The sequence below is a fragment of the Oncorhynchus mykiss genome, chromosome 8 (genome assembly GCF_013265735.2).
Source record: "Oncorhynchus mykiss isolate Arlee chromosome 8, USDA_OmykA_1.1, whole genome shotgun sequence".
Taxonomy (NCBI): domain Eukaryota; kingdom Metazoa; phylum Chordata; class Actinopteri; order Salmoniformes; family Salmonidae; genus Oncorhynchus; species Oncorhynchus mykiss.
In genome coordinates, this window is record NC_048572.1 from 62,262,625 (window position 1) to 62,287,718 (window position 25,094).

The 25,094-nt window shown below is 41.9% G+C and overlaps 1 protein-coding gene across 2 annotated transcripts in view; it reads right to left on the reverse strand.

Annotated features, from left to right (window-relative positions):
• Window positions 1-12,610, reverse strand: part of LOC110530304 (ras GTPase-activating protein nGAP) — an 89,493-nt gene extending 76,883 nt beyond the window's left edge. The window contains exon 1 of one of the 2 annotated variants that reach the window (XM_036985931.1): window positions 12,566-12,610. Coding sequence is in view for 1 of the 2 variants with exons in the window: in XM_036985930.1 (XP_036841825.1) it covers window positions 10,506-10,632 (127 nt within the window). In the remaining variant the exon portion in view is untranslated. Of the gene's footprint in view, window positions 1-10,505; window positions 11,305-12,565 lie in introns of those variants that run through there. The other variant, XM_036985930.1, reaches the window with a different exon arrangement.
• Window positions 12,611-25,094: the final 12,484 nt, after the last annotated feature.

Consider the following 25,094-nt stretch of genomic DNA (forward strand, 5'->3'; position numbering starts at 1 on the left):
GAAACCAATAAAGTGTGGACTTCAACTCAGACACACCAGTAGGGATGTCAAACATTTTCCTGCCAACAGTCCTTAGCACCTACCTCTGAACAGAGTGTCAGAGTTGGCAGTCAACCCCTTTTGTGTGTTCACACAGCAAAGACCTTGAAGTCGTCAGCCACTCAGCCTTGTTAAAATACTCCAGAATGTGGCAGTAGCGTTGTTTGGCAATGCATGTCTGTGTGTGTGTGTGTTGCTTTATGGTCTAGTCAACGTAGCGTGAGAATGAGACCGCCAAATATGCATTGCGAGACAACAACCTTTTCGGTTGAAGAGTTGTTGACTGATGACAGTTAGACTGACTTACTATTCCAGTCCCATAACTCATCTCCCTGAGAGTCTGGCTGATGCTTCTTCCATTGTGATGTAAGGGTAAATACTGTCTCCGATCTGGAGCACAGGAAAAATGACATTGGGCTGCTGGAATGGCTTTATCCAATGGCCACATTGACGTCTTTATTCAGCCCTGTCGGGAAATCAGGACTGTACCCAGTACCTGTGAGAGCATGAACACCGCCAGATCTAGAAATAGCACCTTGCCATTAAAAAGGGCAATAAATCAGACCATGAATAATAGTGAGTGAAGAGGGAGGGGGGTATAGGGTGACAAAGCATTGAACATCCCCCGTGCAAAAATACGAATGTCTGTGTTTTAAATGGCACCCTATACCCAGGGGTATGGTCAAAAGTAATGGGCCTATAGAACACCTGGAGTGTTCAAATCTTACTCTGAGGTCCGGAGTACTGCTGGTTCTCTGATAAAACCCGCAGTATGGTATGGTATGGTATTTGACACCACAACCAGCCAAGAGCTGTTAAATTATTTCACTTCATGATAGGAAACATGGCTTAATGCTGTTATAATAACGCTAAATAGCTGCGTATAATGATTATCCCATCACTGGAATTCAACAGCTTAGCTACACCAAAGGGACTACAAAACAGAAAAAGGCATCTGAGAAAACAGCAACTCAATCAGTACACAAAACTAGCTCAAGCCATTCTCTTAACACACAATCAGCCTAGTTTCCTAACCTGTGTGTTCTTCCACTCACCAGGATGATAGAAAAACTGAAACACAAGTGCTTATTTTTTTTTAAACAGCACAGGTTAGTTTCTTGTTTTGATTTTCAGAAGGGAAGGGAAATCCTGCCCCCCATCCCAACCCCATAATGACAGCATGGCTGCTTTGGTGCAAGCTGGGGTGGGACAGAAGAACACAGGGAACATTCCATTTCCTCCTCTGATCTGTCTCTGCTGAGCCATTGTAGGGTGGTTGGGAGGGAGGGCATACAATGATAGACGTAGACCTAATCTCCCTCTTCTCCCCATCACTCTTCTGTAGACACAACACTTCATTTCAAATCTGTTATGGTGCTTCATAGCCGTTTACCTCATTTCTAGATAGCACAACAGTTATGCAGCATTGACCTTGGATTGGTAAATGAGGTTGAGAGCTGTTCAATTCCAGTTCTGAAGGCCTGAAACACTTCTTCTGGTTTTTGTTTCTACCTGGTGATTAATTGCACTCACCTGGTGTCCCAGGTCTGAATTAGTCCCTTATTAAAAGGAGAGGATGGAAACCAGGAGTGTTACGGCCCTCCACGACCGACCTTGAACAGCCCTGGTTTAGAGAGAGGATTAATCTTCCAGTGCAGGAAGCATTTCTCTCCTTTGTTAAAGATGACCAATAAACCATGTCTCCTCTCTCCAAGAGAGAAAGGTTTCCTCACAGTGACGCACAACCAAAGCGTGAGGTTCATATCTAACCTATTAGTCTAGGCAGCCTACCAATAAATATTCTATACCATATAAAATGTAACCTGAATTTGTAACGAGTGGCAGGAGGAAAGGAAAAAGAAAGAGGTTCAGCCAAAATATTATTTCAAATAGCATGGTGACTTGGCAAGGTACTAAAAAAAAGAAAAGAGAAGAAAAAAAAACATTCATGATAGGGGTGTTAAGATGACAGATCCAATCCTCCATGTAGAGGCCTATACATCCTTGTGTGGTGTGTCATGTGTGAATAAGCTGGGAAAAAAACAAGGCAGACTCCCACAGTCCCCATCCAATATGAATAAGAAAACCTCTCGGGCTGCAGCCTATGACCTGGCCCCAGTTAACAGGCTCCTACCATACAATCAGAAGGTTCTCTAAAACGCTGCCAAATATCCTTAAGCCCTTCACAGTTGCCAAGTTGCCTGCTGCTACAAAACAAACTGAAAATAGCCACCCTGCCCTGCACTCCTGACCATTAAGCAGGATTTTCAACAGCCATTTATTTCTGCCTCACTTTCTCTTGGCAAGCCTACTTCGCTTTGCAGAGCACTGAGTGGTGGTGTGCGATTGAAAAAACATTTTATGTGTAGAGTGAAACAGTCAGTGTAAATAACTCAAAGAGGAAATATTCACAGGCGGATTAGGCTATATCATGTCATAATATTTTGGAGTTCCCGGTCTTGTATTTCAACAAACGTCGACAAAGCAGTGGAGAAGAAAGATGCAGATGCATGCTTAGCTACGATCTTCTTTCAGTAGTAGGATGGTTGAAGACCATGTATGTCATTCATGAGACACCGAGGGTCTGCTGTAAAGCCATCTAGATGAGCTTGACACCATTAAACCAAACACCATTACAAAACACTGTACAGTGTGTTTTTCTTGACTTTTACCATTGAAAGCCCTGAGGCCATAGTCCTGAAACCTTTAGAACTGGTGTCGCCTCATAGTTTGCTTGTTCAAACGCACACAGGTGGCAGTTTCCTGAGGATGACCACAAAGCATTTTCACCATGAGCAAAAACGCCTGGTTTTCTACCCAAAGTCACAAAGAAAATGTTGTGACAGTTTCGATAAACACAAGAGACCAGCAAAATGGACAAAAAGGGCAGTAGCGGGAACAGCGGCATTTCGTGGTCAAAACCTGGTACTTTCACTTAATTTATGGGGAAAATGTAAGCGCCGTCAATGGCAAATACCTCAGAACAATTTTTTTTTTTTTACATAACATATTAAAAGCTGTAAAGAAAATATTCCACGTCGCAGCTTAATATAACTTGTCAAACAGAGAACTGATACTGTGTACTGGCCATTGGGGTGGCGGTGGTGTGGGGTTTGGGGGACCGTGGATGGAGTTTGATAACTTTATGGTATTCTTCACATGTTAAATCATTGTTAAGAGGTTTTTGTGCAAATCGGACATTGGGTACTATATTTATTGAATATTATATGAATCCTATAAATTGAAAAATGGCCAATTCTCAGAGATCAAATTATATTTCAACAAAATAATGTTGTGGAAATTATCATCTGTTTTGCCCTACAGAAACAATTGCAGAACAATCTGAGATGGTGGGTGTCGAAATCCTCTTCTGCTTTTTGAGGACTGAACATTTTTTTTATTCAGTCCCCGTTTATTTATTGTTTTGAATAACAGGCTGTATTGAATGAAAGGCAAAAGGTCTAGACGTAGGCTATTCCCGCTCTCCTATCCCTTAACTACCTTTGGAGCTGTGAAATGAATCAGGGCAAAGGTTTGAATCTTCGGTGCAGTAGTACGATGAGGCACATCCTGGAAGACTAAAGCGTCTGTTGTTCATTCAACACTGCTCATGTTGCAGCTTTACATAGAGGGATCTTTTATGACATGTTCACCTCAGTCAAACCCTAAATACACCCGCATAGCCACACCATCCATCATTGACGCAGACAGCCCTCTGTGTTGCCTGTGCACAACTGGAACGTTTAAGTTTTCATTTGTGTTGATGCCAATGGAGGACATAGTTAACGGTGGTTCAGATACAAATGGTCGACTTATTTAGAAGATGTGCAATGCAGCCTAGGTCCAAGTCTAAGCCTCGTTGTAGTGCATTTCCAGATTAATTCCAAGACAACTTGTTCATTTGATTTCAGAACTAAAAAAAAAAAAAACATTTAGGCCTCATGTTCCCGCTAAGCTGAGCATGTGTGTGGCCGCACACCTCCACCAGGACTGCCGCGCAGAGATGCAACAAACCAAAAACAATCTACATTTGTTTTAGGCAGAGCCAGAGTGCATCAGAGTACAATTCTATTGATGGGTGATTGTTAAATTGTTTCCCCCCCCCCCCCCCCCCCCCTCAATCTACACACAATATCCCATAATGACAAAGCAAAAACAGTTTGACATTTTTGCAAATGTATTCAAAATAAACTGAAATATCACATTTATATAAGTATTCAGACCCTTTACTCAGTACTTTGTTGAAGCACCTTTGGCAGCGATTACAGCTGTACTCTGTACTTTTCTCCATTCATCTTTCCCTTGATCCTGACAGGTCTCCCAGTCCCTCCCTACAGCACGATGCTGCCACCACAATCTTTCACCGTAGGGATGGTGGCAGGTTTTCCTCCAGATGTGACGCTTGGCATTCAGGCCAAAGAGTTCAATCTTGGTTTCATCAGACCAGAGAATCTTGTTTCTCATCGGTCTGAGAGTCCTTTACGTGCCTTTTGATTGGTGGAGTGCTGCAGAGATGGTTGTCCTTCTGGAAGGTTCTCCCATCTCCACAGAGGAACGCCAGAGCTTTATCGGACTGACCAAGTTCTTGGTCACCTCCCTGACCAAGGCCCTTCTCCCCCAATGGCTTAGTTTGGACAGGGGGCCAGCTCCAGGAAGAGTCTTGGTGGTTCCAAACTCCTTTCATTTAATAATGATAGAGGCCACTGTGTTCTTGGGGACCTTCAATGCTGCAGAAATGTTTGGGTACCCTTCCCCAGATCTGTGCCTCGACACAATCCTGTCTCGGAGCTCTACGAACAATTCCTTCGACCTCATGGCTTGGTTTTTGCTTTGACATGCACTGTCAACTGTGGGACCTTATAGTCAGACAGGTGTGTGCCTTTCCAAATCATGTCCAATCAAGTTAGTAGAAACGTCTCAAGGATGATCAATGTAAACAGGATGCACTTGAGCTCAATGTTTAGTCTCATAGCAAAGGGTCTGAAAAGTTATGCAAACAAGGTATCTATTTTACATTTTTATTTGCAAAAAAACAAAACCTGTTAGAATAAGGCTGAAATGTTTGGAAAAAGTCAAGGGGTCTGAATACTTTCCAAATGCACTGTACATATTTTGTAGCTATTATATACGTTTTAGGTTGTAGTTATTATAGGAATGATAGGACTATTTCCCTCTATACCATTTGTATTTCATTAACATTTGACTATTGGATGTTCTTATAGGCACTTTAGTATTGCCAGTTTAACAGTATAGCTTCCGTCCCTCTCCTCGCTCCTCCTTGGGCTCGAAACAGCAAAACAACGATAACAGCCACCATCGAAGCAGCGTTACCCATGCAGAGCAAGGGGAACAACTACTAGAAGGCTCAGAGCGAGTGACGTTTGAAACGCTATTAGCGCACGCTAACTAGCTAGCCATTTCACTTCAGTTATACCAGCCTCATCTCGGGAGTTGATAGGCTTGAAGTCATAAACAGCGCAATGCTTGACGCACAACGAAGAGCTGCTGGCAAAACGCACGAAAGTGCTGTTTGAATTAATGTTTACGCGCCTGCTTCTGCCTAACACCGCTCAGTCAGATATGAATGCTTTGAATGCTTATATGCTAGGTCAGATTATATGCAACGCAGGACACGCTAGATAATATCTAGTAATATCAACCATATGTAGTTAACTAATGATTATGATTGATAGTTTTTTTATAAGATAAGTTTAATGCTAGCAAGCAACTTACCTTGGCTTACTGCATTTGCGTAACAGGCAGTCTCCTTGTGGAGTGCAACGAGAGAGAGGCAGGTCATTATTGCGTTGGACTAGTTAACTGTAAAGTTGCAAGATTGAATCCCCCGAGCTGACAAGGTGAAAATCTGTTGTTCTGCCCCTGAACGAGGCAGTTAACCCACCGTTCCTAGGACGTCATTGAAGAATGTGTTCTTAACCGACTTGCCTAGTTAAATAAAAAAGTATAAAAAATATTTATATAAAAAAAGAAAAAAAAGAAAAAAAATAAAAAATAAAAATCGTCAAAAATCGCGCCAAAAAATACCGATTTCCGATTGTTATGAAAACTTGAAATCGGCCCTTCCGATTAATCAGTCGACCTCTAGCACATTTTAAGTAATCTTTGAAAAACGAGTCAGGTAAAAAGCTTGTTAATATTTAAGAGGCAGTGTAGTATTTTGGAACAGGCTTAAATATGCAAAAAAGCCAATAGTCAGAGGGTAGCCTACATTGTCTAGTTTTCTGTATGGTAATAATAATGATTTGTACTTTGTAAAGTGGTTCCTTGCATTATACAACAATATGTCATTTGCAGTCACCTATTTGGCCCATGGTGTTACATGAATTAATGTCATGCCCTGCATAGTCTAAAAAATGTTTTAATAGTCTCATGATGAATGTAGGCTTGCATTGAACACCACATAGCTTTTCATTTCTATGATATAGCCTATTTTCATGTGAAAATGTGATTGGATTTTCTCTATTGGTTTTCTTGGTAGGCCACTCCTACATTATGCTCAAATTGATACTGGAAGTGGCACAGAATTCAAATGTCCATTTACAAGTCCTGAAGTTTGCTCAGTGCCAAAAGAAATTAGCGGGAACATTGCCTATCACAGACAGAACAATGAGACAGATATTTCACTGGATGTATAAATGTTTTGCATCCACATATCGTAGTGAGATGAAGCCCACTGGTGGGCAGTGGGAGAAGATGAAATGAGATGGATTTTGGACGACATTCTGCAAATCTTCTCATCGATGAAACATTTGATCTCAATACAGTTGTTCCCAAAACTAGAATCTGTTATAAACAGAGTGGAATAAGGTTTGTAAACATTACCCTTTGCAAAAGTTTGAAAAACAAATTGCATTGTTTAGAAGGAGTGCAAAGGAAAATTTAGTTACTGCACACGTGCACTTCACAGGCGTTCCCTAACGGAAATAAGCAGATGATGCTAGAACGCACCAATAGGATCTCTCAAGCTCGTGCTTCGCTCTACCCCCCCTCCTTACTTGTTCTGCCCACTATGGCTCATTTGTTCCCATTGGAAATGACAGGCTGTCCTTCAAAGATCTGGAATTGGATCTAAAACAGGAAGGGGACTTCCTGTGTTTTCAGGTAACGCCTGGAATCCCAGAATGTTGTCGTGCAGCCAATTCGTCTTTGTGTCGAAGGAATGGGTTGAGGATTTGTAGATACCTGCCTTTATCTGCAGTCAAACACAGGGAGGCCGTCAACCACTGGTCTTCTATGAATGGGAATATAAAACTGTCTAAAACAGCAGGCCATACAAGCAAATTGCACCTCTATGGATCATTTGGACTACTGAGGACGAACTATGGCAGTAAAGGGATTGGTTTATGATTTCAATTTCATTGACTCGATTTAGGCCATTGCCTAAACCGATAGAGTTGGGGTGGATTAGAAAAAAAACGATTCTGTATTGTTAGAGGACAGGGATTATAAAATCTGTGTTTACCCCTAAACTACAGCTAGAGACTTATGATATTGTAATAATTCACTACCAAGCCTACTTCCTTAAATGAGGCATGGCTGATTTGAATAGGAGTATGAGGGCCACTGATAAACCCTTTCTTCGGTCTTCCTTCTTCAGTCAAATTTTAATAGGCTTATGCACAATGCCCTTTCTCTGGGTAATGCACTTTGTCAACGTTTTCAAAGGATTCAAGCAGGGCACCACAATCCTTATTAATGGGACATAATCCTAATCCGTATGGTGCTATGTTTGATATTCAGGGACAGACAGTTGGATCAAGTCTTGCTTTTGAGTAACACAAACTAACGCTTAGGCCTAGGATCTGAAATCTAGGCTGTGCCTACTTTAACAACATGTATTCCCATATCTGGAAATTGCAATTGTTGTTCTGAGTGTTTACTAGCCTAATTGAAGAAATTGTAGACAGCTGCTATGGTGACCCTGAGCACTATATGAGAAGCAGCCATGACAACCACTCTTTCAGCCTGAATAGAACTAAAATTGCCAGCTCAGCCAACAAGCAAAAATTAGGAGTATAATTGTTCTACCATACCTTGCCATTTTTTTGTTCCACTGTGGCTGAACACTGGATACTCATTCAACACCAAATCATTTCTGAATAGCCAAAAAAGTCAAATGAATCCCCAATTTCCCAGTTCAACTGGCAACCAATGTAATTGAGAATGTTGCCTACTTTCTGAAGAAGAAGAAAATACAAACTTCAGTTAAAAATGTAGATCATTTTTGGCCTTTGGTTACATGTCTGGAACTTAATGACAAAACACTAAGAGAAGACGGTTTTTTTCTTACTGGAAAAACATGGACATTGGGATCAGCTGGCCCGGCATCCTTATTGAGTTATTTCAGCGTTGGAACGCAGTGACGTTGGAACACTGGTGCCTGCTGCTCTGGAATCCTGGCCACTGAGGTCATTCACAGAACTGTCTGCTTACATCACAGCTCCGGCGAGTCATTTGAAAAAGGTAGGGGAGAGGAGGGAAGTGGAGGCAAACATCCTGAGTGTGCTAGGACTCAGAAACAGAGCTGCTGCTGTCTATGGGCCACAGTACAATCACACTATTCACTTCAGCTACAGTAGGCTAGTCACTCGCCTGCTCTAAAACCAAAGATCTCCAGAGCAAAACAAACTAATCTTAAACTCACCTACGTACTCAACAGTTCACACTTTCAATTTGAAATACAAGCCGTGACTTTTTTTTTTTATAGCCACAACAATTAAAACAATGTTAGCCTAAAGCAAAAATCTGAACAGTGACACCCTCTCAATATTTCAGCACATTTGACATCATCCTCATAAATCAGACATCACGTAGCAGTTAAGATTTATTAATGGCCTACTAAATATGGTGTCAACTGACCCCTTAACATCAAGTGACTTTCCCAGGATATTAACAAATAAAACCAAAAATAGGCCTGGCAAAACATTCCCAGGAGTCCCTCGAGAACAACTTCATCCATAGAAAACAAAATGTTCCATTTTTATTAAGAAAAAAGCTCTCTTCCGGTTACTCTGCAAGTGGGCAGCAGAATTGCAGATTAACAAGACACTGTCAACATCATTCTGCTTCTGTTCTCCATTGTATCACTCCTTCCTCTGAAGGTTCAATAATAATCTTTGAGAGAGGATCAAAAAATAGCTAGAAATCAATCCAGTCTTAGAGTTCAATTACCCAAAGCTACTCTAGGTAGCTTATAACATGACCAAGGAAATGCAAAGCCAATGTAGGCGTTAAGAGTAATTTCAAACACAAAAAATGGTTGCAAACATCAAGAGAAATGTAAACAGAATGCAATCCGATCTTAATACATACAATAAGAAAAACAGTAGTGGAAAGCAAAGGACGTTCTGTCTAAGCACAATATTATTGAGCTATCCCTTTCCATTCATTGAAGTGAGCTACCATGACAACAGTCCCTGCCAACATGACTACAGGATGTAGGCTACAAAGACACATCAGTTCAAATTTAGCCAGCATTCTTACATAAAACCCTTGCTGTAAAGCCAAGCTATCTATAAATAGCATTTCCATTTAGCAATCTTAAATCATTAATGAGGACAGTAAATTAACACCAGCTGAAAGCAGTTACTAATCTTCCCTGACCACACAAGATATGATCACAAGTCACAACCATATTGCATTTTTTTCAGAGGAAAACTCCCATCCATCACGTCTATTCCTACTGCTCCTCATCCAGACCCAACAAAAGGATGACATATTCATGTAAATACATAATGTGAGAGCCTCTAAATTCCCCACTACTACTGGTGGCAGCAGCATAAACTGCCCCCTGATAATATGGAGGTGTTTTAATTAACAGCTCTTTCGGTCTATGTGTAGCCTATGATAGGGCTTGGGAACTAAGCATGCCAAATATTGAAAATTACATTATTGGGCTTAGTAGTAGATCATCTGAATTGAAGGCATGTCAAGAAAAATATATGACCTTCATTTATCTTTGGTTGTTGCCATATTTCATTGTGTTGACATGTGATGTACATGGAATTCTGAAAATGTGCCTTTCATGTCTTCTGAACTTGACATCTGTGTTCTTGTCACCAAAATACGTAATTCAATCCCTCCATGACTCACCCTACACAAATATTAAATAAAGTTGTTAGTTAAATATTTACCATCCAACAGAAGGATATCTACCAACGCAATGGCAAACACTCTAAATACTGTGATGTTGGCAATAGGGCCAAACAATTATGTAATACTATGATTGGATACATGGCTCGTTCCCTCAACCATGTAGCCTAACGTTACTTTTCTATGTGACAGAAGAACTTGGTTACAGTGGTCCCATTTTTTCCAACCAACGGCACTGTTGTTATGACAACTTTGGAATAGGATTTGAGATGTCAAAACCAAAACGTATATTACACCTCTCATCTCAGTGCACTGGTTAACTAAGCATCTTTGAAAATGTATGTCCATCTCACCATATACGCGCACCCATCCTTGTTGCTGGCATAAAGAATCCACCAGGATTCGGTCCAGCAATGGATCCAAGGAAAGCAGCCCCCCATGTAGAGAATCCACGTCGCCTATGGCTGAGTCGGGCTCCATACTAGAAATCACCTTTCCAACAACTTCCAGGTAGAAACAAGAGTCCAAAACTGAGAAGTCCACGACGTAATCGTCAAAGGGAAGCAATAACCTGCTGGGAAGTTAGCTTTATGACAACAAAATAATCACGTTTAACCCGGCTAAATTCTCTCACGTTTACTAGCTAGCCCAAGCTATTTCATTGTTTGGCACAAGCCGTTCTGGCTAGACGAAAGCCCTACCATATTATTTTTTTTTATCTCCCAGACTGCTGAGGGCTAGCAATCAACATTGTAAATGCTGGGTAGCTGTCTGTGTAGTCTAGAATCAATCGTTTTTTTAGCTATGGCTAGCTACGCTGTTGACATTGTCGCTGCCCAGAGATCAGAGGTGGAGTGCTGCTCCAACAGGACCACGCGCAGAAAAAGTCCCGAACGTCTGGTACGCTCCCCTGTTGTTCCAAGCAATTGTGTAGGGAACTAAATATTAAGTTTGTGCGGCCATGGCCTCAATTATTCGCCCATTCTTGAATACTCGAAGCAGCGCTCACGAGGTTGGGTTTCTCTTCACTCTTCCAAGGGGATCAAAAATCCTTTTCACATTTAAATCCAAACCAATGTTCCACTTCGATCACATGCCAGCGCAAGATTCTAGGGATTCAGGAGAGAGCAGCGGATCCCAGAGAGAATCGTTTACGCATGGGTTCAAAGGGGCCGTGCCCTTCTGTCAGATTCCACAAACTAGAAGAAACATTCCTAAGCAACTATGATGTACTTATTATATGTATCATGCACATATTTTATAATGATTATAAATATTTTAAGCACCGGCTTAAATAGTATTTACATCGCAGATACAGTTGAAGTCGGAAGTTCACATACACCTTAGCCAAATACGTTTCAATTCAGTTCTTCACAACTCCTGAGATTTAATCCTAGTAAAAATCCCCTGTCTTAGGTCAGTTAGGATCTCCACTTTATTTTAAGAATGTGAAATGTCAGAATAACTTTCAGATTGAATTGCTTTAATCACATTCCCAGTGGGTCAGAAGTTTACATACACTCAATCAGTATTTGGTAGCATTGCCTTTAAATTGTTTAACTTGCCGTCAAACGTTTCAGCTAGACTTCCACAATAAGTTGTGAATTGTGGCCGATTCATTCTGACAGAGCTTGTGTAACAGAGTTAGGTTTGTAGGCCTCCTTGCTCACACACGCCTTTTCAGTTCTGCTCACAAATTGAGGTCAGGGCTTTGTGATGGCCACTCCAATACCTTGACTTTGTTGTCCTTAAGCCATTTTGCCACAACTTTGGAAGTATGCTTTGGGTCATTGTCCATTTGGAAGACCCATTTCCAACCAAGCTTTAACTTCCTGACTGATGTCTTAGAGATGTTGCTTCAATATAGCCACAATTTTCCTACCTCATGATGCCATCATTTTATGAAGTGTACCAGTCCCTCCTGCAGCAAAGCAACATGATGCTGTCACCCCTGTGCTTCACGGTTGGGATGGTGTTCTTCGGCTTGCAAGCCTCACCCTTTTTCCTCCAAACATAAGAATGGTCATTATGGACAAACAGTTCTGTTTGTGTTTCATCAGACCAGAGGACATTTCTCCAAAAAGTATGATCTTTGTCCCCATGTGCAGTTGCAAACCGTAGTCTGGCTATTTTATGGCAGTTTTGGAGTAGTGGTTTCTTCCTTGCTGAGCAGCCTTTCAGGTTATGTAGACAAAGGACTCATTTTACTGTGGATATAGATACTTTTGTACCTATTTCCTCCAGCATCTTCACGACCCTTTGCTATTGTTCTGGGATCGATTTACACTTTTCGCACCAAAGTACGTTCAACTCTAGGAAACAGAACACGTCTCCTTCCTGAGCGGTATGAAAGCTACATGGTTCCATGGTGTTTATACTTGCATACTATTGTTTATACAGATGAACATGGTACCTTCAGGCGTTTGGAAATTGCTCCCAAGGATGAACCAGACTTGTGGAGGTCAACAATTTTTTCTGACGTCTTGGCTGAGTTATTTTGATTTTCCGATGACGTCAAGCAAAGAGGCACTGAGTTTGAAGGTAGGCCTTGAAATACATACACAGGTACACCTCCAATTGACTCAAATTATGTCAATTAGCCTATCAGAAGCTTCATCATTTTCTGGAATTTTCCAAGCTGTTTAAAGGCACAGTCAACTTAGTGTATGTAAACTTCTGACCCACTGGAATTGTGATACAGTGAATAATAAGTGAAATAATCTGTCTGTAAACAATTGTTGGAAAAATTACTTGTGTCACTTGCCAAAACTATAGTTTGTTAACAAGAAATGTGTGGAGTCGTTGAAAAACAAGTTTTAATGACTCCAACCTAAGTGTATGTAGACTTTTGACTTCAACTGTATGTCTGATGTAGACTGCAATTGAATATATTTTTTAAGTAATATTTTTAAAAAACTGGGGCAGACATTCATTTCCTATTTGATACATTTAATTCATACCTAATGGACTTATTTGATTGTCATTTAAAATGCGCTAAGTTTTCTTCAAGTGAGGGAAACTACTATACCTCATAATGATGTTATTGCTAGTTTTATAATTTGTCAATACATTACATAAATACCACCTTTCAGCATGTCTTGAAATACAAAGTGATTTTCTCTCTCATGAAGACTCAGGCTTCTCATAATATAGGACTTTGTATTATGTCTCCACCCTGTGGTAATTATAGTTCACAGTCTGTTGATAATTAAATCTTAAAACACTAAATCCAGTCATCAACCCAGTCATATTAATTTCCATCATCTGCTAACTTGCAAAGACAATGCACACATAATACACGATGGTGGTTCTGATGTTTTATTATTTAAAATATTTTGATAGTACATGCAATGATGGACAAATTCCACTTTGGTCACCTTCTCCGGACTATTTGTGAGCATATTTGATTGTGACACATTCTATATCTCCAGTTTTTGATTTCTTTAGCTGTGGTTTCAGCTGCAAATAGAAATAGCAATGAATCACTCTCATGCAACAGATATTCAGTCAGTGATTATGCATAATGGGCTGTGTAGATAAGGGGCACACTCTTTTCACACCACTTCAATACAGCTACGACCAGAAATGATCTTCGTAGCAGGTTAGGAGAACATGTGTCCTAACTTGTTTCCTAACCTTAACCTTTTCCTAAACTGCTACGTTAATTATTCTAACCTGCTGCGTAAACTCTCCTGATCTGCTACGAAAAATGCACTTCCAGTCGTAGCTTGTATCGAAGTGGCGTGTTTCTCGTGTAGATAAAAGGACAAAGTAAAATGACCTTTGCAAGAAAAGATACAAGAGGTAGACTTGAATTACGATCATACTCAAATCAAATCAAATTGTATTGGTCACATGCGCCGAATACAACAGTTGTAGACTTCACCGTGAAATGCTTACTTTCGAGCCTATTCTCAACAATGCAGAGTTAAAAACTAAGGCAAATATTTACTCAATAAAAAAGGAAATAGTAACAATAAAATAACAAGGCCTATGCAAGGAGTACTGATACTGAGTCAATGTGCAGGGCTACAAGGTAGTTGAGGTAATTGAGGTGATACGTACAGTGCCTTGCGAAAGTATTCGGCCCCCTTGAACTTTGCGACCTTTTGCCACATTTCAGGCTTCAAACATAAAGATATAAAACTGTATTTTTTTTGTGAAGAATCAACTACAAGTGGGACACAATCATGAAGTGGAACGACATTTATTGGATATTTCAAACTTTTTTAACAAATCAAAAACTGAAAAATTGGGCGTGCAAAATTATTCAGCCCCTTTACTTTCAGTGCAGCAAACTCTCTCCAGAAGTTCAGTGAGGATCTCTGAATGATCCAATGTTGACCTAAATGACTAATGATGATAAATACAATCCACCTGTGTGTAATCAAGTCTCCGTATAAATGCACCTGCACTGTGATAGTCTCAGAGGTCCGTCAAAAGCGCAGAGAGCATCATGAAGAACAAGGAACACACCTGGCAGGTCCAAGATACTGTTGTGAAGAAGTTTAAAGCCGGATTTGGATACAAAAAGATTTCCCAAGCTTTAAACATCCCAAAGAGCACTGTGCAAGCGATAATATTGAAATGGAAGGAGTATCAGACCACTGCAAATCTACCAAGACCTGGCCATCCCTCTAAACTTTCAGCTCATACAAGGAGAAAACTGATCAGAGATGCAGCCAAGAGGCCCATGACCACTCTGGATGAACTGCAGAGATCTACAGCTGAGGTGGGAGACTCTGTCCATAGGACAACAATCAGTCGTATATTGCACAAATCTGGCCTTTATGGAAGAGTGGCAAGAAGAAAGACATTTCTTAAAGATATCCATTAAAAAGTGTAATTTAAAGTTTGCCACAAGCCACCTGGGAGACACACCAAACATGTGGAAGAAGGTGCTCTGGTCAGATGAAACCAAAATTGAACTTTTTTGGCAACAATGCAAAACGTTATGTTTGGCGTAAAAGCAACACAGCTGAACACACCATCCCCACTGTCAAACATGGTGGTGGCAGCATCATGGTTTGGGCCTGCTTTTCTTCAACAGGGACAGGGAAGATGGTTAAAATTGATGGGAAGATGGATGGAGCCAAATACAGGACCATTCTGGAAGAAAACCTGATGGTCTGCAAAAGACCTGAGACTGGGACGGAGATTTGTCTTCCAACAAGACAATGATCCAAAACATAAAGCAAAATCTACAATGGAATGGTTCAAAAATAAACATATCCAGGTGTTAGAATGGCCAAGTCAAAGTCCAGACCTGAATCCAATCGAGAATCTGTGGAAAGAACTGAAAACTGCTGTTCACAAATGCTCTCCATCCAACCTCACTGAGCACGAGCTGTTTTGCAAGGAGGAATGGGAAAACATTTCAGTCTCTCGATGTGCAAAACTGATAGAGACATACCCCAAGCGACTTACAGCTGTAATCGCAGCAAAGGGTGGCGCTACAAAGTATTAACTCAAGGGGGCTAAATAATTTTGCTTCCCCAATTTTTCAGTTTTTGATTTGTTAAAAAAGTTTGAAATATCCAATAAATGTCGTTCCACTTCATGATTGTGTCCCACTTGTTGTTGATTCTTCACAAAAAAATACAGTTTTATATCTTTATGTTTGAAGCCTGAAATGTGGCAAAAGGTCGCAAAGTTCAAGGGGGCCGAATACTTTCGCAAGGCACTGTATGTAGGTAGGGTTAAAATTGACTAGGCAATCAGGATATATTATAAACAGAGTAGCAGCAGTGTAGGTAAAGAGTGTGAAAATGTGTCTATGTGTGTGTGGAGTCAATGCAGGTGTGTGAGTTCGACTCCAGTGATGTACTGGGCCATACGCAGTACCCTCTGTAGTGCCTTGCGGTCGGATGCGGAGCAGTTGCCATACCAAGCAACGATAAAGCCAGTCAAGTTGCTATCAATGGTGCAGCTGTAGAACTTTTTGAGGCTCTGAGCCCCCATGACACATATTTTCAGCCTCCTGAAGGGAAGAGGCATTAGTTGTGCCCTCTTCACGACTGTGTTGGTGTGTTTGGACCATAATAGGTCCTAAGTTATGTGGACACTGAGGAACTTGAAGCTCTCAACCCGCTACAGCTTCATCGATGTGAATGAGGTCGGGTTCAGCCCTATGTTTCATGTAGTCCAAGATTATCTCCTTTGCCTTGCCCACGTTGAGAGAGGTCTCTGACCTCTTCCCTATAGGCTGTCTCTTCATTGTCGGTGATCAGGCCTACCACTGTCGTGTTGTCGGTAAACTTAATGATAGTGTTGGAGTCGTGTGGGGCCACACAGTCGTGGGTGAACAGGGAGTACAGGAGGGGACTGAGCACGCACCCCTGAGGGGCCTTAGCTTAGTGATGAGCTTGAAGGGCACTATGGTGTTGAACGCTGAGCTGTAGTCAATGAACAGCATTCTCAAGTAGGTGTTCCTTTTGTCCAGGTGTGAAAGAGTGCAATAGAGATTGCCTCATCTGTGGATTTGTTGGGGCGGTATGTGAATTGGAGTGGGTCCAGGGTTTCTGGGATGATCGTGTAGATGTGAGCCATGACCAGCGTTTCAAAGCATTTCATGGCTACAGATGTGAGTGCTATGTTGGGTTGAGCTTATTTTATTTTTACAGGGACAGTGCACATTAATCAACATTTCAGTAAAAGTGCCGGTTTTAGCCAGCCGGCTAACTTTCAACCGCAGTCCCTGGGCAGGTTATTAAAAACAATTACAATATAGACGATCACTGAGCAGTGAGCACACACAGAGCAATGTAGGACAAGCAAGACATAGCATACAGACAGAGCAACATTGGACAAGCAAGACGTAGCATACAGACAGCAACATAGAACAAAAAGCAGCAAGACAAAATTCATAAAAGCAACAAAGTGTTTCCACACCTCACAAGATACAGACAACAGACACCATGGAAAGTGGCAATACACAGCTAGGGATTATGTTCATAAATCTGGACCTTTAGCCATGTCTTCATGCATTTTGTGAAAGTGTGAAATGTGGTGCAGTTATGTGTGTCTGATGGCAGTGTATTCCAGACATGGGAAGTGCTCACAGAGAAAGCAGATTTACTTAAGGTGCTTTTCCTTAAGGGAACTATACAGTCACCTCTCATGGCAGACCTTGTGGATCTGTTGCCATATCTTTTCTGTTTAACAAAAATACTGAGTGGAGAGGGACCCAGGTCATTTAGGATCTTGAATACAAGACATGCGTCGGTGTATTGCACAAGATTTTCCCAACTCAGGAGCTCATGCTTTCTGAGGATGTAACAGTGATGATGGCTATTGGGCTTCCTATCAAGCACTTTGAGAGCCTGTTTGTAGACAGACAGAATAGGTTTTAATGTTGTACAACAAGCTTGGACCCAACTAGTCAAGCAGTATGTTAAGTGGGGGAGTATCATAGATTTGAAGTACAGTTTTGCTCCATCTGTAGTCAAACAATTTCGTATAAATCGGAAATGAGCTAGGTTGAATTTGGTATTTTGAATGACCATTTTCACATGCTTTTAAAAAGAGAGGTTGGAATCAAGTATGATGCCAAGGTACTTAAAATCAGATACCACCTGGAGCTTCTCCCTTGACACATGGACATCTGGCTCAGCAGCATCTGTTGCCCTCTTTGTGAAGAACATGCAAACAGTTTTTTTCACATTGAGATGCAAACACGAGTCACTGAGCCACTTTGTAACCTGGACCATTACAGTAGTGAGTTCTTGTGCAGCTTGTTGTTTGCTCTTTGCATGCACATATATCACTGTATCATCTGCATACATTTGAACTTCAGACCTAGTACAGACAGAACTGTACGTGGCGGTAGTTATTTAGACCGGTTACCTTGGCATCCTCAATAGTCTTTCTCACGTTGAGTCGTGAGCTCGGACAGAATGGGTATAATAATGTCCTGAAGACATTGCCCAATTAAGTCTTGGATAGATGAGTTCTTGGTATTCTGGATCCAATCCAACTTCGCTGAGCAGGTGTTCGTACATATGTTCTAAGAAGCGAGAAAACAATGACTTCATTTAGTAGGTGTAAAAAACAAAACAAGAGTGAGACGTATCTACTCGGAGTATAGTAGTTTAGAGTTGATGTATTTGTGTTACCTTATCCTCCTTGTTGAGTTTTCCTTGAACCTTCTCTGGGTCATCAATGGTGTCTCTCACATGTGTTATATATGACTTCAAGTCCTGCTTAGCCTCTGGAGTGAGTGAATAATTATAATTTTACTTGCAGCACATACTATGAAAGGAAGTTTCTCTCATATATCTCACACACACACACACACACACACACACACACACACACACACACACACACACACACACACACACACACACACACACACAGGTGCCTCATTCTCATACTTTCACTCTATCTAACTTGCCCAGGTAAGATATTCTGCACAATCCATTTTGTAATAATGAGAGGCAACTTCCCTGGCCCTCCCCCCGCAGAAGTTGTTTGCCTGCAGGCCGGCACAAAGTTCCCCAAAATGTTTCACTGTCTCAAACTGGCCCCAGAGAGCCGCACAATACAGTGGGGAAAAACCTGTGTTTTAAAATCAAATTGTCCATGATATAATTGTGTATTATTAGAGATTATTATTTAATGTGTGTGTGATGGTTGGAACACCTAGCCTACCTCTTGCAGTAATTAAACGTATTAACTTCAGCTCAATGCTTGACAAGTTCATTCTTCATTCCAAGACTCAATCACGGACACTCTTACTGACAGTTGTGGCTGCTTTGCTTGATGTATTGTTGTCTCTGCCATCTTGCCCTTTGTGCTGTTGTCTGTGCCCAATAATGTTTGTACCATGTTTTGTGCTGCTACCATGCTGTGTTGTCATTTTTTTTTAAATCCCAGCCCCCGTCCCCGCAGGAGGCCTTTTGCCTTTTGGTAGGCCAGCATTTTAAATAAGAATTTGTTCTTAACTGACTTGCCTAGTTAAATAAAGGTTAAATAAAAATAAAATACATTTAAAAAGTTCCCGCACAGTGCTGCTTCTTCCCAGTGTCATATCTTTGGCTATGCCGGATTAAGTGATATGACATGCTATTCTATAAAATAATTTCTCCGTAATTAATATTACCTGATTGAGCTAATCATGTAAATGTAATTAACTAGAATGTCGGGGCACCACAAAATAATATTTATAGAGCTGTTATCTTCCAAATAAACTCTTAAAGACCTAGTAATATTTTACATCAATAGCAGTCAATATTAATTGTCATCTTAATTCAGTCTCATCTGAAAGTTGTAAATTCTTGGTTATCTGCACGAACCCTGGCTAACAAGTTGAATCAGCAATACAAAATTGGGTTTAATTATTTATTTACTAAATACCTAACTAATCACACAGAATTACACATACACATAATTAAATCATAACTTGATTTCAAATTACGTCATAAACGAAAACGTCCCTAGCGGGCGGAAATTATATGACAGCTTGTTACACAAAAGAAAAGGGACTGGGTTTGAGTGAAAGAGCGGGAAGACTGAGGAACAAAGGGTGAAGCTGTGCTATCGTAAATACAGTATCTTATGCATTCTAAATTACTGCCCATATGGAAAAGGAAAATGCAATAAATATTTACTCTGAGTTGCGCTTCGGTAGGTTGGTGGTAGATGGAAGGTCGTGTTGTCCAACCGAGTCCTTTGTCCTTTGAAGAATGTCTCTGGTTGTCAATTGGATACGTTGTAGTAACGTCGTTGTGTAATAGACGGGATACTCTGTCTGTTCCTTCCTAACCCTCATTTGCAGCGGCTAGGAGGTATCACTTCTGTAGTGAATAAGAGTTCAAAGTGCATACCGTTCGCAACCAAAGCTCACGCTGATGTTGGCTTCGTTCTGCAGTTATTATCTGAACCATTCTGACATCGGACCGTCGTCCCCACATCCTCAGAACAGGAGGTTATATTGTCGTCAATGCTTTATATAGGAAGGGAGAGGAGGGCGTGTTTGAAAAGTTTTATAGCCCATGTCCCTCCACAGGGGCGGGCCACTGATTGAGCAGAGCCCTAACCTTACGAAAACCCAAATCTCACATTTTAGAAGCTAAAATCACATTTCATCCCATCACGAATAATTTCATATTCAAACATTTAAATTGAACAACAATTCCATGTGAATCCGATAACTCTGATGTGTAGACTTTCCACTATAGAGTTCATGTCATCTTATCATTGATGAGAATGTCTCAGATGACAACCGAACTGACATCATATTCATTAAGTACCACCACATTGGTCGGATTACCAGAATATAGTTCATTTCTCCCCACCTTCTGATGTTCCCAGAGTATCTTTGTTAACCAAGGGTTTTGCAAATGTAACATCAGTAGGGTAGAGAGAGGAAAAAGGGGAAAGAGGTTTTTATGACTGTCATAAACCTACACCCAGGCCAACGTCATGACAGTCCCCCCATGTTGGGTTCAATCTTGCGATTAACCTGCATGTTGCAAACCAACATAAAAATTACTGTGGATTATCCTGGTTGTGGACCATCGTTGTGGTCCCCATCTGGTGGTCGACCCGGGTAGGGTTTCTGCGAATGAAGTCCACTCCATGGCTGGGCAGCGGATGTCCGGATTGGGATCGCAGTTCCGGACCCGTCGTATGGTCGCCCAGACAGGAAGATCTGGGCAGTAACTTAGGCAGATGTTAACAACGCACACACACACTCATGAAATATATCATTACATTTCCTCCCAAATGAGCGGTGTTGTGGCACTAACTGATGGTTGTATGGGGAAGTTGTTTATGGCTCTATCACTTTCTATGTGCCGAAGAAAATGAAACAAAATGAATGAAAGCATAAACAAAACTAAATTATAGTTATGCCCCCTTAATCATCTAATTGGACTGTATTCTATCTACGTCCATGGTCTTGGAAAAATGACCCTATCATGGCATTGTCTAATGTCATATCTAGGGCTTTCCTAATTTGCGGGGTGTTGCTTAGGGAACTATCCTAAGTTGATAACTATATGATAAGTCTCCAGCTGTAAGGCACTAGTTTTGGGCAGTCTACTGGGATGACCTATGGACTTCTGAGAAGAAAACAGTTAGTACTGTAGCTGTAGGCCTCAAAATAAATGTTCAACTTTACAAAGGCTGGTATTTTGCTCGGACCCTTAAGTGATCCTAGCATAAATCCTAATTGGATGTTCCGTTGTGCATGTGCGTTTATGCTTACGCAAGCGCACATGTCAAGGGAAGGAAACCAAGTGTCCTGGCAGATTACAACTTGTTCAGAATGAGTCTGACGTAAACAGGTAATTTTCAAGTCACTGCCTGGAGGTCAGTCAGAATTGGTGTCGAGGGAGTCTGTAGTGGTTTTACTACCAGTCACTGTCTTCCGCTATTGTAGTGGCTGTTGGTATGAAGAAGTATACTTCATAGCTATATTATCCACGGAGGAGCTAACCTCACGACGGAAGTACTCTAAGTATTAGACCAGTCGTACGTGGTGTGATCGTGGTCCATGACTTGTAATAACTTTTCTCCTGAACGGAGGGTTCTATTTATTAGTGGCATGTGTGTTAACCATTGGAAGAGTGCAATGGAGATTCCCTTCCCCGTGCTGCACTCTGAGTGACTCCTATGTTGCTATTATCAATAGCAATTTAACTTGTGAGGTTACTAATCCTCTTACTGAGTGTTGCTGGACTGACTGTGGTATTGGTACTGGTACTCAAGGGGTCCAGTTGTCCTAACGATTTATTCTGAAATGTTATCCTACAGGAATACATCATTAGAGCATTTTACCTGTTGTCTTGTAGTGACTACAACACATGGCAAGGAATGATTATTGTTGCCATTTGTTTTGGAGGTGGACAAGTCCACTGGACTTCCTTTACGACCAGTGTGGTACACCTCAGTACTATCTTAGATGTGTTCTAAGATAATCCCCGTCTAGGGGCCTGTCTGCTCCTCGCTGTTCTCAAAGGGGAGTTAACAACTAGATTTGATTTATGCTCTGGCGGCCTCGTACGGTGTTGTCCATAGTCTCGACCCCCCCACCGGCCTCGATAAGGCTCAACATGGGTCTGGGCTACTATTCCCCCCCTTTGTGTCTCGGGAACCCCCACCAGCACGTGGTGTTGGTATCCAAGGTGCAAACAAAAGGTTCAGACCCTATGTACGAGTTGTCAGTGGCCATGTTATTATGAGAGTGGCTGTAACCTTTCAACCAAATCTCCTGGTGTTTGTGCTTCAATACCCTCAGTGGCTGTCGAGGTCTGTCAGTCACCACCACGTCCTCGTGTGGCAACCTCTTCAGTACCTGCAAACTGAGACTAGGATATTGGTCTGTGATATCGCAAAGTGTTTCACCAGTGGGAGTCATCGGGTCAGTTGCCGGACTGACGCAATTAGTGTCAATGTAAGGGTTGACAATCTCCCACAAAGCAGAAGGTGTATCATTGGAAGCAGAGTATACTCTGCACATCAAAGTTTTTCTTGCTGGGACAGCCGCAGTGTTTGCGGATGTGTCCGAAGGGCAAGAGAAGTTCATCTCAACTACCATATTGCACGACTGCAAGGAGGAGGGAAGTTGCTCATTCACAGAGACAGCTGGCTCGAAATCATGAAGATCATTTTCAATCAGATTGGCTGATGGAATGTGTCGAGATATCGTAATGTCTCCTTGGATCGGATTCTGCACCAATTGTTTCCTAAACGTCTTTTTCCCAGGGGGTGCTTTCGACAGATAACCCTCGTGAATGACTGCGTTGCAGCTAGCGTTAGGGGGAGACAGTGTGGTCGGTGGAGAAGGCACTGTAGCCTGTGACCATACCTGGTAGGTTTTCCAAACCATCAAAGGGAGTGACCGATCCATCAAGTCTGCTCCAAGTAGCAGGGGTACAGTTTCGAGGCTGGTAACATACACAGGGTGAACGAGCGATACGTCCTGGAAGTGTAGTTTCAGCATGACCCTCAATGTGAGAGGCGAGGTAGTCGGAGTGACCCCTCGACACTTCGTGTCGCATCGTTCCACTTTTAACCAACGTTTAGTTGGCTTCAAAGCCCTTTTTAGATCATCAAACAATGTTTGAGAGATGAGTGATGTTGTCGCACCCGAATCAATTAGCGCATGACAAGTTAAGCAGTCCTCCAGGACTGTTTCCAGGTATGGGCGTTTCGATTTGTGTTTAGTGGACATATTCCCCACAAAGTGGAGTGGTCGTTCACAACAACGTAATGTGTCAATTCTGTTCAAGGTGGAAGCAGATTGATTTTTCAGATTTTGAGTGGGCTTGGCTTTAACGAAGCGTTTGAACTTTTTCTTCGCAACCTTTGTATCAGAGTCTATAGACAAAGCCCGTGGGCTTGTTTCTTGATCAAGCGGGCCCTGGATATGGTCTCGAGTGAGAGCGGGAGAGATTTGAATTTTAACTTCCTTGCTATGGGTGTTAATTGCTGCGGACCTGGTGTACGGTAATTCCCCGTCTAGTCCTTGTGACTTATCTTTTACCCTTTTCTCAAATGTTTCTCACTTTAGTTCTTCACGTATTGTAACTTCTGGAGAACATTGGTCTACGTTTTGATAATCCTTCAACCCTTTGTTACCCTTGTGCTCTTTGTTACCCTTGTGCTCTGACACTTTGTGTGGGTTGGGTGCAGGAACGTAGTGAACAGGTCGATTGTAGCGGTAGTCATGTTGATGGCGACGTACATTACAGTTATTTCGACTGCGGAGGTTATTGGAATCATGGTTTCGTGGTAGAAACTGTTGTTGTGCGTCATCTCTTAACGCTCCAATACCTGATAATGCACCCTCTAACTGGAGTGAGTGCTCCTGGTCAAACTTCAAAACCAAGGGCTCTTAGCGTTGCGAGCTTTTGATTCCTCAAAAGCTGTGCTTGCAAGCTCTCTAAGTTGTAAGATAGGCAAGCCAACGTGGGCGGCAGGGCCCAAGTAGGTAATGAAGGTAGAATACATGTTCGACAGGAACATTTGTTTAAATGGTAACAGGTCTTCCATGCCTGTTTCAGTGAGTAGGCCAAAGTAAGCTGAACGAAGCCTATGATAGTAAGCTTGTGGGTGATTGTTCCGAGCTTGTTTGACCATGTTAGCCAGTGAGCTATCGTGTTTGCGAGTCGCAGAACCACTGAATTCTAATATCAAAGCTGTGGCAAGTTTAGCGTCATTTAGCACGTGTTGTATTGTAGGTGAATGAACCTTGTCACGTGTCTATTCGAAGTTCGCTTCAAAAAGTAAACCCTGTCAGAACCCGTAGCGTTCGGGTAGCCATCCAACGCGTCTTCTATGTCAGCTAGGAACGTCTCAGTATCATTTGGCTGACCTGGAACGGGGTCAAAGGTGGGGAAATTCTTGACGGGTTTGTCAAGGGATTCCGCGTCAAGCGGGCGGAGAGGGTTGGCTTCATCCTGTGGGGAAAGTGGGGCCGAAAGGCCAAGAGGAGAAGCCAAGCTCTGGCTTTGTTGGCCGAGAGGTGCCATATTACTCAGTGCCGTAGAGCGTGACCATTCTGGACTTTCTCCAGATGGTACCTAAGGGTGGTATTCTGCTGCATTGCAGAGTCCACTTGAGCGCTTAGAGTACTGATTTTGGACATGTGAGTGTCGCACTTGCTCCTTTCGGTCTCAAACTTATCTGTCATGGTTTGCAGACCAGAGGACAGTTGCAAACCGTAGCCTGGCTTTTTTTGGGTCAGTTTTGGAGCAGTGGCTTCTTCCTTGCTGAGTGGCATTTCAGGTTATGTAGACATAGGACTCGTTTTACTGTGGATATAGATACTTTTGTACCTGTTTCCTCCAGCATCTTCACAAAGTCCTTTGCTGTTGTTCTGGGATGTATTTGTACTTTTCACACCAAAGTAAATTCATCTCCAGGAGACACAATGCGTCTCCTTCCTGAGCAATATGACAGCCTCGTGGTCTCATGGTGTTTATACTTGCGTA